The sequence below is a fragment of the Bos mutus genome, chromosome 12 (genome assembly GCF_027580195.1).
Source record: "Bos mutus isolate GX-2022 chromosome 12, NWIPB_WYAK_1.1, whole genome shotgun sequence".
NCBI lineage: Eukaryota > Metazoa > Chordata > Mammalia > Artiodactyla > Bovidae > Bos > Bos mutus.
Genome location: NC_091628.1, coordinates 52624977 through 52639911, shown reverse-complemented (window position 1 = coordinate 52639911; position 14935 = coordinate 52624977). Strand labels below are relative to the sequence as shown.

The following is a 14935-nucleotide window of genomic DNA, read 5'->3' as shown; positions in this document are numbered from 1 at the left end:
CTGCAGTAAACCATGGTGAATATCATAAACATGATGTCATGCAATCCTAAATCATAAAACTTAAATGTTCCTTGCAAACTGCTCAGACTTTAGAGCCATCTATAAGATCTTCATATAAGATAAAAATAATCCTGGGAAATTGCTTCTCTGGTACCCTGAAAATAACAATCTGTCTAAAGAAAACAGAACCTTAATTTCAATCATCTTCAAGGTTTAAATAAAGGAGAGTTGTGATGTTAAAATTAAATGAAGTTAATCAAAATTCTACAGTGTTTGTCTTTGTGGGCAATATAGCGTGGAATAGTCAAAATAGCTCCCTACTACTCTTTGCAATTTTCTCTGCTCTTCAGAACATCTCTACAAGGTAGATGTAGTTATTTTCATTTTATAGCTGAAGAAATAGAGTCTCAGAGAATGTGAGTGGCTTTCTCTTGGCCATACAACCAGGAAGCAGTCTGTCTCCAAGTCTTTCCATAGGGCCAACGTTCATACACCTGGTTCTGTAGTCTAATTGTTGCAACACTCATGAGCAACAGGTCTTTCTTCAGTTATTATTTTTCACCTCCACTATCTCTTTCACAACACTAGGGGGGTCAGTCTATAAATAACATATAAGTAATTGTGTATAATGTAAATAATAATTTATATAAATAAAATAATAAAATCATAATGGACAGAACCATCATTCCAATGTATCATCAATTTAAACATCATTCCAATGTATTCATCAATTTCTCATTTCTTAGGGAGATTAACTTGGTACTTCCCTTAGAAATGAAGTTTCTATCAACTTGTGATATGAGATAGATTGGTCAGTCTTGGAGACAGGAAATACTTAATCAGCAACACGATCGGAAGAACCAAAGGAAAAGTTACACTTCCACAACAGAACACTAGAGGTCTCCCTAACCTTGGTTTTTCCAAATTGGATATGAAACAATCTTCAGGGTTTGAGCCATAGCGAAATGCTACGGTGTACTATTGATTACCTATGCTTCTTTAGAACACTTCATATTTTTACCGACAGATGTATATTTTAAAAGGGAACTCCTTAAAGGTAACTCAGTACTTTTCTCATATTTACTTATTACACACGTTAGTACTAAAATGGCACACACATGCACACTCCTAATATATTTGATCATCTTCCTCCTAAAATTATTTCACATCTTACACTTGGAATGCCCTGCATGATGGGGTCTGACTCCTGCTACCAGGGCTTGCCTTTCTTGACCTAGTCTGTGTTCTCTCCCTCACACCTGTGCCCACATTTAGAGAGATGAATGCAGTTCACTGTTGGGGGTGAGCTGGGGATAGGAGTGCCCGGGGAAGGAGCTCATCTTCCCAATATGCACTGCTAATCCTCTGTGTAGATAAAGCAAGAAATCTCTGGCTTCATTTTCTAGTTTTAAAATGAAGGGTTTGGGCTGGTTTGGTGGTTTGGAATTTTGGCTGCTCATCAGAATCATGTCATAAACTTTAAAAGATGCCCAAGTTCCCCTCAGACTAATTAGATTAAGATTTAGGGACTAAGAGCTGTTGGAAGGAAATTATCAGTGCAGTCCAAAAGCTCTCTAGGTGATTTGGGCTTCCCTGGTGGCTCAGATGGTAAAGAATCTGCCTGCAGTGCTGGAGACCCAGGTTCAATCCCTGGGTTGGGAAGATCCCCTGGAGAAAGGAATGGCTACCCACTCCAATATTCTTGCCTAGAGAACCCCATGGACAGAGGAGCCTGGTGGGCTATAGTCCATGGGGTAGTAAAGAGACAAGACTGAGAGACTGACATCTTCACTTTCTAAGTGCTTCTAATCTGCTGCTGAGGTTGAGAATGACTAACTGGCTTGACTGTGAGGTCTGGTCTAGTTCACTACTGGTGTTCTAAGGTTCCATCTTGACTGGCCTGATATAAACATTCAAACACAAACATTCAGCCTGTGAAGGCTTAGGTCTCCCACATATTTACCTTTCTTGAGATATAATTGCCTCACTTGTAAATTCATCCCTAGAAGTAGGGTTTCCTGCTTCAATTAACAGAGCACTAGAACAGCCCACAAGGCCAAGATGAACAGACAGAAGCACTGTGACTCCTCTCTCACTCAGTACTGTGGAGATGAGATCCTGGGTATATACTTTCACAAACTGATTCTTGTCAAGGTTGTTAATTACAAGAGAGATGTCACCCCCTTAGTTCGCTATTAGGGAGATTGACTTAAAAGCCTATAAAGAGTGCAGAAGTGCATGCATTTGCTGTTTTAATTGACTTTGGCCTGGTCTGAATATGGAATCTATTAGATGCCATAAGTTTCAGTGTATATGCTGCAAGGGCAGCAGGTTGCGTGTTTGTTTCCAAAGACAGCACGTCTTTAGCTTACAGGGGTGTGGCTTCGACTATTGATGGCCTCGGGCATTCAGTGTGTCTAGACTCCAAATGAAGATATTAACTTTGTTCTTTATCTATGCTTAATAAACACTTCTGTACTCACTGCTAAGTTGTGTCTGACTCCATGCAACCCCACAGACTGTAGCCCAACAGTCTCATGTCCCTAGAATTCTCTAGGCAAGAATACTAGCGTGGGTTGCCATGACCTCCTCCAGGTGATCTTCCCCACCCAGGCACTGCTTCCAAGTCTCTTGTGTCTCCTATACTGGCAGGCAGATTCTTTAACACTGAGCCACCTGGGAAGCACCTCTGCTGCTGCTGCTAAGTCGCGTCAGTCGTGTCCGTCTCTGTGCGACGCCATAGAGAGCAGCCCACCAGGCTCCCCATCCCTGGGATTCTCCAGGCAAGAACACTGGAGTGGGTTGCCACTTCCTTCTCCAATGCATGAAGGTGAAAAGTGAAAGTGAAGTTGCCCAGTCGTGTCCGACTCCTAGCGACCCCATGGACTGCAGCCTTCCAGGCTCCTCCGTCCATGGGATTTTCCAGGCAAGAGTACTGGAGTGGGGTGTCATTGCCTTCTCCCGATAAGCACCTCTACGAGATATAAAATTTAAATGTGACTCGTAGCATTTACACTTCAACCTGAATAGATATTCCTAAGTTTTCTATTTATGAGCCCTTCCTTTCCTTCCACCTAGGAGTGAGCCAACAACAGGCACAACACAATGACTCATGTACAGCCATGCAGTGACTCCATGGCTGAAAGAGCAGTTTTACTTTCTAAAGAGCTAATGTCTTTATCCTAGAGTGAATCAAAACTACTGTGTTATTAAAATGTATAGTCTCTCCATAAGACAGTTAAAACAAAAACTGCTGTTTCTCTGCCTCCAGAATGGAAAAATAGAAGTTAGAACAAGAATTGGTGACTCACACACAAAAAACTATATTCTCCTTTTAAAATTAAGAAGATAACATGCAGTGCCCATCCCATCTATACTCAAACCAGTTCCTTTAGGATTTTTCCTTTTGATGTACTATTAGCAAGATTTTAGGAAAATAGCATAGCAAGTCAAGATTTTGTGAGTTTTGAAGAAGATAATTCCATCTTTATAGCCCTTCTGTTCCTGGGGATAAAATATCATAGTTTGAAGCTCACTTTGGTAAACATTTATCTGCCTCATGCCTTATAAGAAATGGGATTTAACATATGTTACACATTCCACTTGCTGGTTCAAAACACCTTACCTGTCCAAAGTGTCGTCAGATCTGTACCGACTGATTGTGGCTTTTGGCTCTTCCCTCTCATTTGTTTTCCTGTAGCAAAAAATAATTATAGGAAGATCAAATAAATTATAAAAAATAGTTTATACAATTTCCACAGATTTGGTAAAATCTTGGCCTGTTGGGGTTGGAGATAGATATGTTACCAGAAAAGGCCTATTTGGAGTACCAAAATTGTCCCAGGCTTTGACCTGACTAGGATAAATTAGCAAACCCAATTCCCCATGCTAATAAAAGAATTCTTCTTTAGGTCCAATTAATCTAATTACAATGGAACGTATTCAAGTCGAAGATAAGGATATGTGAAACAAGCAACACATCATGCAAAAGAGTTAATTACTAATATGTACCGCTTTCAGTGTTGTTGATTTTTATGTAAGAGGAACTCAATCCTTTATCATCAGCTCTGTTTGTTTACAGTTTCATCAGAGCCTTATGCCAGCACAATGCTGCTGCTGCTACTGCTAAGTCGCTTCAGTCGTGTCCAACTCTGTGTGACCCCAGAGACGGCAGCCCACCTGTCCCTGTGATTCTCCAGGCAAGAACACTGGAGTGGGTTGCCATTTCCTTCTCCAATGCATGAAAGTCAAAAGTGAAAGTGAAGTTGTGCAGTCGTGTCCGACTCTTAGCGACCCCATGGACTGCAGCCTACCAGGCTCCTCCGTCCATGGGATTTTCCAGGCAGGAGTACTGGAGTGGGGTGCCATTGCCTTCTCCAAAACTCTGGTCTGGCAGCGGTGGGATGGCTACATACAAATCAGTCTATTACCAGTTCAGCACCGTGGACAGGGTTGAAAGAAGAGGCCTTGCTGGAAGAAAGAGGGAGCAAGAGAAGAAAAGAGAGAAACAGGAAACATAGGAAGAAAATGAACAGAGGAAAGTGTTAGAAAAGAGAAAGGATGGAGCCTGGGAGAAGTAGGGGGAGGAGAGACAGTGGCAGAGAGCTGAGACAGACAGATAATTTGAAAAAGAGGGAGCAGAGAGAAGACAAGAAAATTAGAGAAGGAACCATGATCATCAAAGCACTGGAGATAGCTTGATCAGACTGATCAATCAGCAAGAAAAGCCTGTTCAATGTCTTAACCCAGTAATACAGGGAAAGTAAGCTCTTTGGAGAATTCTACCATGATTGACTGTATTTGCACTTCAAAGCATCATTTGAAGCTGACAGATCAAAGGTACTGAATCAGAAAATGTGCCAAAACAGTATACTATTTAAGATGCAATTTTTAACTTGATGTAGTGTATCTTTATTAAGCAAATATTTGCAGGTAAACCATATACTATACTGATGACAGTATATCATCAGCTGAGGAATGAGTTATGAATTAACTATAGACAGACCCTGCACACACAGAGCTAGCAGGACAAGACATGTACATCCAAGCATAGAAAGCAGTCAGTATCAGAAAAGAGGTTCAGGTCAAGTACAAGGGAGTTTGAAGCTGAGAAAGCTTGTTTGGAGGAGGTGGGGATCAGAGAAGGCTTCCTGGATGAGATACAGGTTGAGCTGGGACTTGGAGGATTAACAGACATGAATGAACAGAGATAGAGGGAATAGTGTTTATTAAGGAAAGAATAATGTTTATTAAAAATGGCTAATGCAATCTCTTGTGTTTTTAAGGAAACTCAGAGTGAGGTCATGGTGAGACTCATTAGCAGGTGTAATGCATGGGTGCAGATGGAACTGACCCCCATCCAGGAAATAGCCCCTCACAGACGCCATTGCTTTGTCTCATTAGCTGCTTCATTCTTTCAGGTCCTTATCACCACAGGACATACCATACTGTGTTCATCTACATTCAATCTCTCCCTCCTCGACCTTTAACCAGGAAGCTTCCCTGATAGCTCAGTCGGTAAAGAATCCGCCTGCAATGCAGGAGACCCCGGTTCAATTCCTGGGTCAGGAAGATCCATGGGAGAAGGGATAGGCTACCCATTCCAGTATTCTTGGATTTCTCTGGTGGCTCAGCTTGTAAAGAATCCACCTGCAATGCGGGAGACCTGGGTTCAATCCCTGGATTTGGAAGACCCCCTGGAGAATGGAAAGGCTACCCTCTCCAGTATTCTGGTCTGGAGAATTCCATGGACTGTACATGGTCACAAAGAGTTGGACGTGACTGAGTGACTTTCACTTGAATCACTTGAAGTTTTATGGAAGCAAGGGTTTCGTTTTGTTCCCAGACTGCAGAATATTGTCTGGCTCCGAAGGGCATCTCCACTGGTACTATTTGTTGTGCCTTCTGCCTCCTTTGACACATGTTAATGATCTTGCAGAGAAAGGACATAGTAAAATGTCCTGCTGTTTGTGCGTCCTATGAAGCTTGTCTTCTAGCATGACGAGACAATTATTTATTTTCCTTTATTTTCAGTCTCTGCTCATGTGGAATTCTTGGGCATGTTATCACTTCTGCTGGAAGTGCCTCTTTCCCAGCCCCTCACTCACCAGCTACCCTTTCCTAGTTGGAAACAGCTTCCATCCTTCAAGCAGCAACACCAATGAGCACTTCCTCAGGGCGGGCTTCCACTCTTTCAGTCAGAGTTACCCTCTGCTTCTTCCCATAGCATGGCCCACACTTCTACAAGCACTTTGCATGGTAAATCTGAGTATCTGTGTCTATGGATCCATCTTTTTCCATGAAATGTGAGAGCGCCTTAAGATCACAGCTGGTGTCTGATGCATCTTTGTATTCCCAGCACCTGGCACAGTGTCAGCACATAGTAGGTGCTCCAAAGTGGTGTTGGGTGAGCACCAAAGTGGACACAAACTCTGCAGAAGGATGCAAAAGTGTCACATGGACATCTGTTTGTGCAAATGCAAGGAGAAAAATAACCTACACTACCTTTTATAAAGATGTCATTTGAGATACTCGCCAAGGAGTCCAGGGGGAAATGTCTCAGGCTTATAGATTTTTATTTGTGAAGATAAAACTTCTAAATAAATAAATAAAATAAAATAAAACTAAAGCAGCTCAATATGCTGCTTTAGCCAGAATGCTGTCCAGCAACATGAAGGGTTCAGATCAGATCATATCATATCAGATCAGTCGCTCAGTCAATTTTAAATATATAAAATTACCATAGAAGGCATTACAATTACATTATCTTGAAACATGGGCTTCCCTGGTAGCTCAGATGGTAAAGAATCCACCTGTAATGTGGGAGACCTGGGTTTGATCCCTGGGTTGGGAAGATCCCCTGGAGGAGGGCAAGGCAACCCACTCCAGTATTCTTGCCTGGAGAGTCCCCACAGACAAAGAAACCTAGTGGGCTACAGTCCATGGTCACAAAGAGTCGGACATGACTGAGCAACTAAGCACACACACGTATCTTGAAACATATTAAGAACATGAATATTAGTTTTCCTGGTCATGCTTCACAAAAAGTATGTTCTTTAATAGTTCCAGAGAAAGGCAAATACAATGGGTGTGTTTTCCACTAGTGCCTGGATTCAAGTTATCAGGTTCCCTTTGTTTGTAAGAGAGGGCCAACAGAGAACAAGAACATAAGCTTCAAAATCATGAAGACCAGGACAGGTCACAGGACAGTCAGCTAAATCACAGAACAGTCAAACAGAAGAACTAAGGCTGGGAACCCAAAAACCAGTGGGATACTTCATGTAGAGGGGGGTAAACTCGGGACCCTTCAGTTCAGTTCAGTTTAGTCACTCAGTCCTGTCTGACTCTTTGCAACCCCATGAAAACACAGCACGCCAGGCCTCCTTGTCCATCACCAACTCCCAGAGTTCACTCAGACTCATGTCCATTGAGTCGGTGATGCCATCCAGCCATCTCATCCTCTGTTGTCCCCTTCTCCTCCTGCCAACAATCCCTCCCAGCAATAGGGTCTTTTCCAATGACTCAACTCTTCGCATGAGGTGGCTAAAGTATTGGAGTTTCAGCTTCAGCATCAGTCCTTCCAGTGAACACCCAGGACTGATTTCCTTTAGGATGGACTGGTTGGATCTCCTTGCAGTGCAAGGGACTCTCAAGAGTCTTCTCCAACACCACAGTTCAAAAGCATCAATTCTTCGGCACTCAGCTTTCTTCACAGTCCAACCCTCACATCCATACATGACTACTGGAAAAACCATAGCCTTCCTAGACAGACCTTTGTTGGCAAAGTAATGTCTCTGCTTTTGAATATGCTATCTAGGTTGGTCATAACTTTCCTTCCAAGGAGTAAGTGTCTTTTAATTTCATGGCTGCAATCACCATCTGCCGCGATTTTAGAGCCCCCCAAAATAAAGTCTGACACTGTTTCCACTGTTTCCCCATCTATTTCCCATGAAGTGATGGGACCAGATTCCATGATCTTCGTTTCCTGAATGTTGAGCTTTAAGCCAACTTTTTCACTCTCCTCTTTCACTTTCATCAAGAGGCTTTTTAGTTCCTTGCTGCTGCTAAGTCGCTTCAGTCATGTCCGGCTCTGTGTGACCCCATAGATGGCAGCCCACCAGGCCCCACCATCCCTGGGATTCTCCAGGCAAGAACACTGCAGTAGGTTGTCATTTCCTCCTCCAACACATCAAAATTCTGAACATTTTTTAAATGGTTTAGAAAAATTCACAGATAAAAATTCCAAAATAGACATATTCAAAGTGTCCACTTAACATTTTTTTAATTAATTTTTACTTGAGTATAGTTACTTCGGGGCTTCCCAGGTGGTTCAGTAGTAAAGAATCCACTTGCCAATGTAGGTGACATGGGTTTGATCCCTGGGTCAGGAAGATCCCCTGGAGAATGAAGTAGCAACTCACTCCAGAGAATTCCATGGACAGAAGAGCCTGGTGGACTACAATCCATGGGGGTCACAAAAGAGTTGTATACAACTTAGCAACTAAATAACAACAGTTACTTTACAATGTATACTTATCTTTTTAAAGCCCCACCATGAAAAAACAATCATAGTCCTTTACTAAGTATGTCTTGGTGGTCAGTTCGGTTCAGTTCAGTTGCTCAGTCATGTCTGACTCTTTGTGACCCCATGAATCTGCCTATTAAACCAGATAACACTTCTGTCTGAGAAATAACTAGGTTCTTCTGCTGGGTGTGGTTCTTTGTATGTGTGTTAGTGTCAATGTGCTTTAGTAAGAATATTGTCTTTTCATTTTATCAATCTTAGATTATTTACATCATTGTGACTATGAGTTTTGCTTAAATTTTCCTATTAATTTGCATTTGTCTGGCCACTGAGTATCATTTAGCGATTTTCCACATGCCTAGGAGTTTCTGAAAAGAAATGTTGTTTTCAGTCACTAAATTATGTCCAACTCTTTAGACTGCAACACACTGGGCTTCTCTGTCCTTCACTATCTCCTGGAGTTTGCTCAGACTTATGTCCATTGAGTCAGTGATGCCATCCAACCAACTCATCCTCTATTGCCTCCTTCTCTTCCTGCCCTCAATCTTTCCCAGCATCAGGTATTTTTCCCTTAAGTCAGTTTTTCATATCAGGTGGCCAAAGTATTGGAGTTTCAGCTTCAGCATCAGTCCTTCCAATGAATATTCAGGGTTGATTTCCTTTAGGATTGACTGGTTTGGTCTCCTTGCTGTCAAGGGACTCTCAAGGGTCTTCTCCAGCACCACATTCAAAAGCATCAATTCTTCAGCGCTCAGCCTTCTTTATGGTCCAACTCTCACATCCATACATGATTACTAGGAAAATCACAGCTTTGACTCTATGGACCTAGTTGGCAAAGTGATGTCTCTACTTTTTAATACGCTGTGTAGGTTTGTCATAGCTTTCCTTCCAAATAGCAAGAATCTTTTAATTTCATGGCTGCAGTCACCGTCCGCAGAAAAGAAACATACTGTCCCATAAAGCAAGTGAACTCAGCTGTTATTTCTCTTTAGGTTCCTTTCTCTAAGGCTTGGAAATATCTTACCTCATCATGTTTCTGTGGGAGCCCTTGCTCTTTCCCATCAGGAAGGCCACCTTGGTAGGGTGAGCAGTGGATTGATGATTCTATGCCTTCAAGCTGCATTTTGGGAGCAGAAAGCTGGAGAAGCACAGTTTGCTTTGTGAAAATCCCTAATGTTATCAGATTCTCTTTCACGTGCCCAGAACATCAGGGAAAGCCTGCGGCTAGGCACCAATATTCAGCCTCGAACAAGTCTACTCTCAAAAACAATTGTCTTTGTGTTTCTGCTAATGATGTAACTTGTCTGAAACACCTACCTGTCCAAGGCATCGTGGGAATTGTGTCTGTGGAGCACCGCCCTACCGTAATTTTCGTCTCTGCAGAGAAAGAACAAAATTAAGTCACGTGAAAAGTTATCACAGCCTTTAGTAAGCATTAAATAAGGCAGACAGGAAAGAGCTTGCAATGCTTGGCAAAGTTAATTCATTTTACTTCAGGTGTAAGAATACAACTATGCATTTATTTTAACCAGTCACCACTTGAAAGAGCACGGTGAAAAGAAACAAGTTTGGGAGTACAAACGACCATTATTCGGATTTATCCCATGAGATCTCCAGGTGATTCCACAACAGAATGAGTATTTGCTTTTTGGTTTTTTTGGTTTTGGTTTCTTTCATCAGAGTGTGGGAATGCTTGGCCAACTACTTTGTGTATATTAGAAGCAGGCTTTTCTGCAGGAAGGCAAACTTTTTTTCAAACATGTTTTAAATTTAATTAAGCCTGTTATGTCTGAAATTTTTCCCCTCGATCACCTTGATAGTTTTCCTTGACAAAGTGTAGGAAAATATATACCAGTATTTGTGATTAAGAAGGTGGATTGTTCACAGATTTAGCCTATTTTTTACCCATGAGATTATATAGTGTGCTCTGTTTGGTCCTTAAAATACCCTATAAATTAGGCAAGGGAGACACTCATATCCAATTCATGGATGAGAAAATCAAGGAGTCTGTGGCTTTCCTAAAGCTAAAAGATTAGCAAGTGACAAGGGTAGGTTTAGGTCCCAGATCTCTATATTCCAAACTTTTGCTTTTCCTACTGGTCAATCATGCAATAGGACTTCATACATAAAATGAAGTTCTATCTTCTTACTTTGTACAGTGGACCTGAAGATATAGGCAATGTTGTGTGTGTATGTGGGAGGTTGCTTCAGTCACGTCTGACTCTTTGCAACCCTACAGACTGTCAGGTTTCTCTCTCCATGGGATTCTCTAGGCAAGAATACTGGAGTGGGTTGCCATGCCATCTTCCAGGGGACTGTAGCCCGCCAGGTTCCTCTGTTCATGGGATTCTCCAGGGAAGAATACTGGAATGGGTTGCCATGCCCTCATCCAGGGGATCTTCCAAACCCAGGGATTGAACCTGCACCTCTTATGTCTCCAGCACTGGCAGGCAGGTTCTTTACCACCTGGGAAGCCCACAGGCAATGTTAGGAAATGTCAAAACATGTAGTAAAGACTTTGGCCTTGAGCCAAGGCAGAGAGTAAGTATCTGAACCTTTCAGTGTGAACCCAACCAAACCTGAAATATCACATTTCTCCTGGTTCTGCTCCACTAATGTTACTCAACACTCTGGAACCACTGACAATAAAGCTATAAAAGAACTGCAGTAGATAATTAAAAAGAAAGATGAACAGTGAAACTGAAACAATTCCAGCAAATATACACCTTCAAAGATCCCAAGAGAACCCTCCAGATTCCCAGTTATCCCCTCCCTACACCTGGGGGAGAGCAGCAGACGACAGACGCACTTTTTGCCTGAAGAAAAATCCTAACAAGGAGCCCAGCACTGGGCCAGCGAGTGTGGGGGAAGCATCAGAGCCAATTTCCCCTTCACTGAGAAGCTGTCACGCCGTCCAAGCTTCCCTAGGCCTTTTTAAGGAAGTGTGCCTGGCATAAAACCATCGCTCCTACCAACTGTAAATTGTCTTAGACATCTCTATCTCCCCACATCTGTGCAAATACTTGCAGCACCAAATTTACCTTTGATCTCCCTCTGTCACTTTGGAAAAATAGAAATGTCATAATAGGTTTCAAGAGAAGCTGTAAATGTTGCTTTATAGAAGAAAATGACTGTAGGCCAAGAGTGTTAACTCCAAAATTTAGTATGTGAAACTGATTGTTATCTAAGAGTGTTACCTCCAAAACTTAGTGTATCTCCAAATACCCCTATAGTTTCTTAAATAATAGAATTTAATAACAGAATTTAAGAGACATTTTTGTTCACCAATTACAAGTATGTTCCTCAAACAACCATGCATGAATAGTTTAGTAGAAAGCTTGAAGTAAGTATCCTGTAATGTAGGCTTCCCATCTTCAGTGCTCTTGACATTATGGGTTTGATCATTTTTTGTTGTGAGGAGTGTCCTGTGCATTGTATTAATAGGTTGTTTGGTGGCATTCCTAGCCTCTACTGACTAGATGTCAGGGGTACCCCACCCCTAGTTTGGACATCTGTAAATGTCTCCTGACCTTGTCAAACATACCCTGGGAGCAAAATTGTCCCTGACTGAGAACCGCTGGAGTAACGGAAAGACAATGGGTCATGTTACTCTCAGCTCTACCACTTAATAGATGTGCGCTCTTGGACAAGTTACCTAACTTCTCTGAGCCTCAGACTCCTCTTCTGTAAAATGAGAATGTAATAACTACCTTGTATGATTTCTTCAAGAAAATTAGAGATACCAAAGGAACATTTCATGCAAAGATGGGCTCTATAAAGGACAGAGATGGTATGGGCCTAACAGAAGCAGAAGATATTAAGAAGAGGTACCAAGAATACACAGAAGAACTGTACAAAAAAAAGCTTCACGACCCAGATAATCACGATGGTGTGATCACTCACCTAGAGCCAGACATCCTGGAATGTGAAGTCAAGTGGGCCTTAGAAAGCATCACTACCAACAAAGCTAGTGGAGGTGATGGAATTCCAGTGGAGCTATTTCAAATCCTGAAAGATGATGCTGTGAAAGTGCTGCACTCAATATGCCAGCAAATCTGGAAAACTCAGCAATGGCCACAGGACTGGAAAAGGTCAGTCTTCATTCCAATCCCAAAGAAAGGCAATGCCAAAGAATGCTCAAACTACTGTACAAAAGCACTCATCTCACATGCTAGTAAAGTAATGCTCAAAATTCTCCAAGCCAGGCTTTAGCAGTACGTGAACCACGAACTTCCAGATGTTCAAGCTGGTTTTAGAAAAAGCAGAGGAACCAGAGATCAAATTGCCAACATCTGCTGGATCATTGAAAAAACAAGAGAGTTCCAGAAAAACATCTATTTCTGCTTTATTGGCTATGCCAAAGCCTTTGACTGTGTGGATCACAATAAACTGTGGAAAATTCTTAAAGGGATGGGAATCCCAGACAACCTGACCTGCCTCTTGAGAAACCTGTATGCAGGTCAGGAAGCAACAGTTAGAACTGGACATGGAACAACAGACTGGTTCCAGATAGGAAAAGGAGTATGACAAGACTGTATATTGTCACCCTGCTTATTTAACTTCTATGCAGAGTACATCATGAGAAACGCTGGGCTGGAAGGAACACAAGCTGGAATCAAGATTGTCGGGAGAAATATCAATAACCTCAAATATGCAGGTGACACCACCCTTATGGCAGAAAGTGAAGAGGAACTAAAAAGCCTCTTGATGAAAGTGAAAGAGGAGAGTGAAAAAGTTGGCTTAAAGCTCAACATTCAGAAAACGAAGATCATGGCATCTGGTCCCATCACTTCATGGGAAATAGATGGGGAAACAGTGGAAACAGTGTCAGACTTTATTTGGGGGCTCCAAAATCGCGGCAGATGGTGATTGCAGCCATGAAATTAAAAGACGCTTACTCCTTGGAAGGAAAGTTATGACCAACCTAGATAGCATATTCAAAAGCAGAGACATTACTTTGCCAAAAGTCAAGGCTATGGTTTTTCCAGTGGTCATGTATGGATGTGAGAGTTGGACTGTGAAGAAAGCTGAGCGCTGAAGAATTGATGCTTTTGAACTGTGGTGTTGGAGAAGACTCTTGAGAGTCCCTTGCACTGCAAGGAGATCCAACCAGTCCATCCTAAAGGAGATCAGTCCTGGGTGTTCATTGGAAGGACTGATGCTGAAGCTGAAACTCCAGTACTTTGGGCACCTCATGCGAAGAATTGACTCGTTGGAAAAGACCCTGATGCTGGGAGGGATTGTGGGCAGGAGAAGGGGACAACAGAGGATGAGATGGCTGGATGGTGTCACCGACTCAATGGACATGAGTCTGAGTGAACTCTGGGAGTTGATGATGGACAGGGAGGCCTGGCGTGCTGTGATTCATGGGGTCGCAAAGAGTCGGACACGACTGAGTGACTGAACTGAACTGAACTGATGATAGTTGTGAGATTTAGTGATGCTTTATATGTAAAGTATCTTGCATCTAACTTGACATGTAAGAGGGAATCAAAGAACATAGGCATATGCATATGCGTCTATCTATCTATCTATCTATCTATATATACACACACATATGTATATACATGGGCTTCCCTGGTAGCTCAGCTGGTAAAGAATCTGTCTGCAATGCAGGAGACCCCGGGTCAATCCTGGGTCAGGAAGTTCCCCTGGAGAAGAGCTAGGCTACCCACTCCAGTATTCTTGGGCTTCCCTGGTGACGCAGCCAGTAAAGAATCTGCCTGCAATGCGAGAGACCTGGGTTTGATCCCTGGGTTGGGAAGACCCCTTGCAGGAGGGCATAGCAACCCTCTCCAGTTTCTTGCCTGGAAAGTCCCCATGGACAGAGGAGCCTGGCAGGTTACAGTCCATGGAGTCGAAGAATCGGATACAACTGAGTGACTAAGGACACACACATGTATGTGTGTGTATGCTGCTGCTGCTGCTGCTGCTGCTCAGTTGCTTCAGTTGTGTCCGACTCTGTGCAACCCCATAGACAGCCTCCTACACACACACACACACACACACACACACACATATACACACACACACAATTTATAATAAATATATCTGGGTTAGACAAATATCTATTATAAATCTGTGCTGGCAATGAGGCAATATGTTTAGGGACATAGTCTTCAAACCTTTAAACATATAGCTAATAGACGTAATGGTTAAAACAGACAATACTTTCTTGGTAAATGTCTTCACTCACTAAGTGACAGTGCATTTAGCAGCTTCCTGGATCTAGAGGTATACAGCCAGTGGGAACTAAAATGAGCCAAGAATTTATCTATTTCACTTGCTTATAAGGAAATTTCAGATAAGTTATTATTAAATTTGTAAATTTGGAATCATACTTCTGTTTGTTTCAACTGACATGATCAATATATACCAGGAATATCCCCACCATGGACTAAATATTACCTT

At 42.3% G+C, this 14935-nt stretch overlaps 1 protein-coding gene across 16 annotated transcripts in view; it reads right to left on the bottom strand.

Moving 5' to 3' along the window:
- Positions 1 to 14935, bottom strand: part of SCEL (sciellin) — a 126888-nt gene that overhangs the window by 94703 nt on the left and 17250 nt on the right. For all 16 annotated transcript variants that reach the window (XM_070380635.1, XM_070380633.1, XM_070380634.1 and 13 more), the window contains exons 4-5: positions 9842 to 9901; positions 3626 to 3694 (exon numbers count right to left, since the gene is read on the bottom strand). In XM_070380635.1, the coding sequence (XP_070236736.1) occupies positions 3626 to 3694; positions 9842 to 9901 (129 nt within the window). The remainder of the gene's footprint in view (positions 1 to 3625; positions 3695 to 9841; positions 9902 to 14935) is intronic.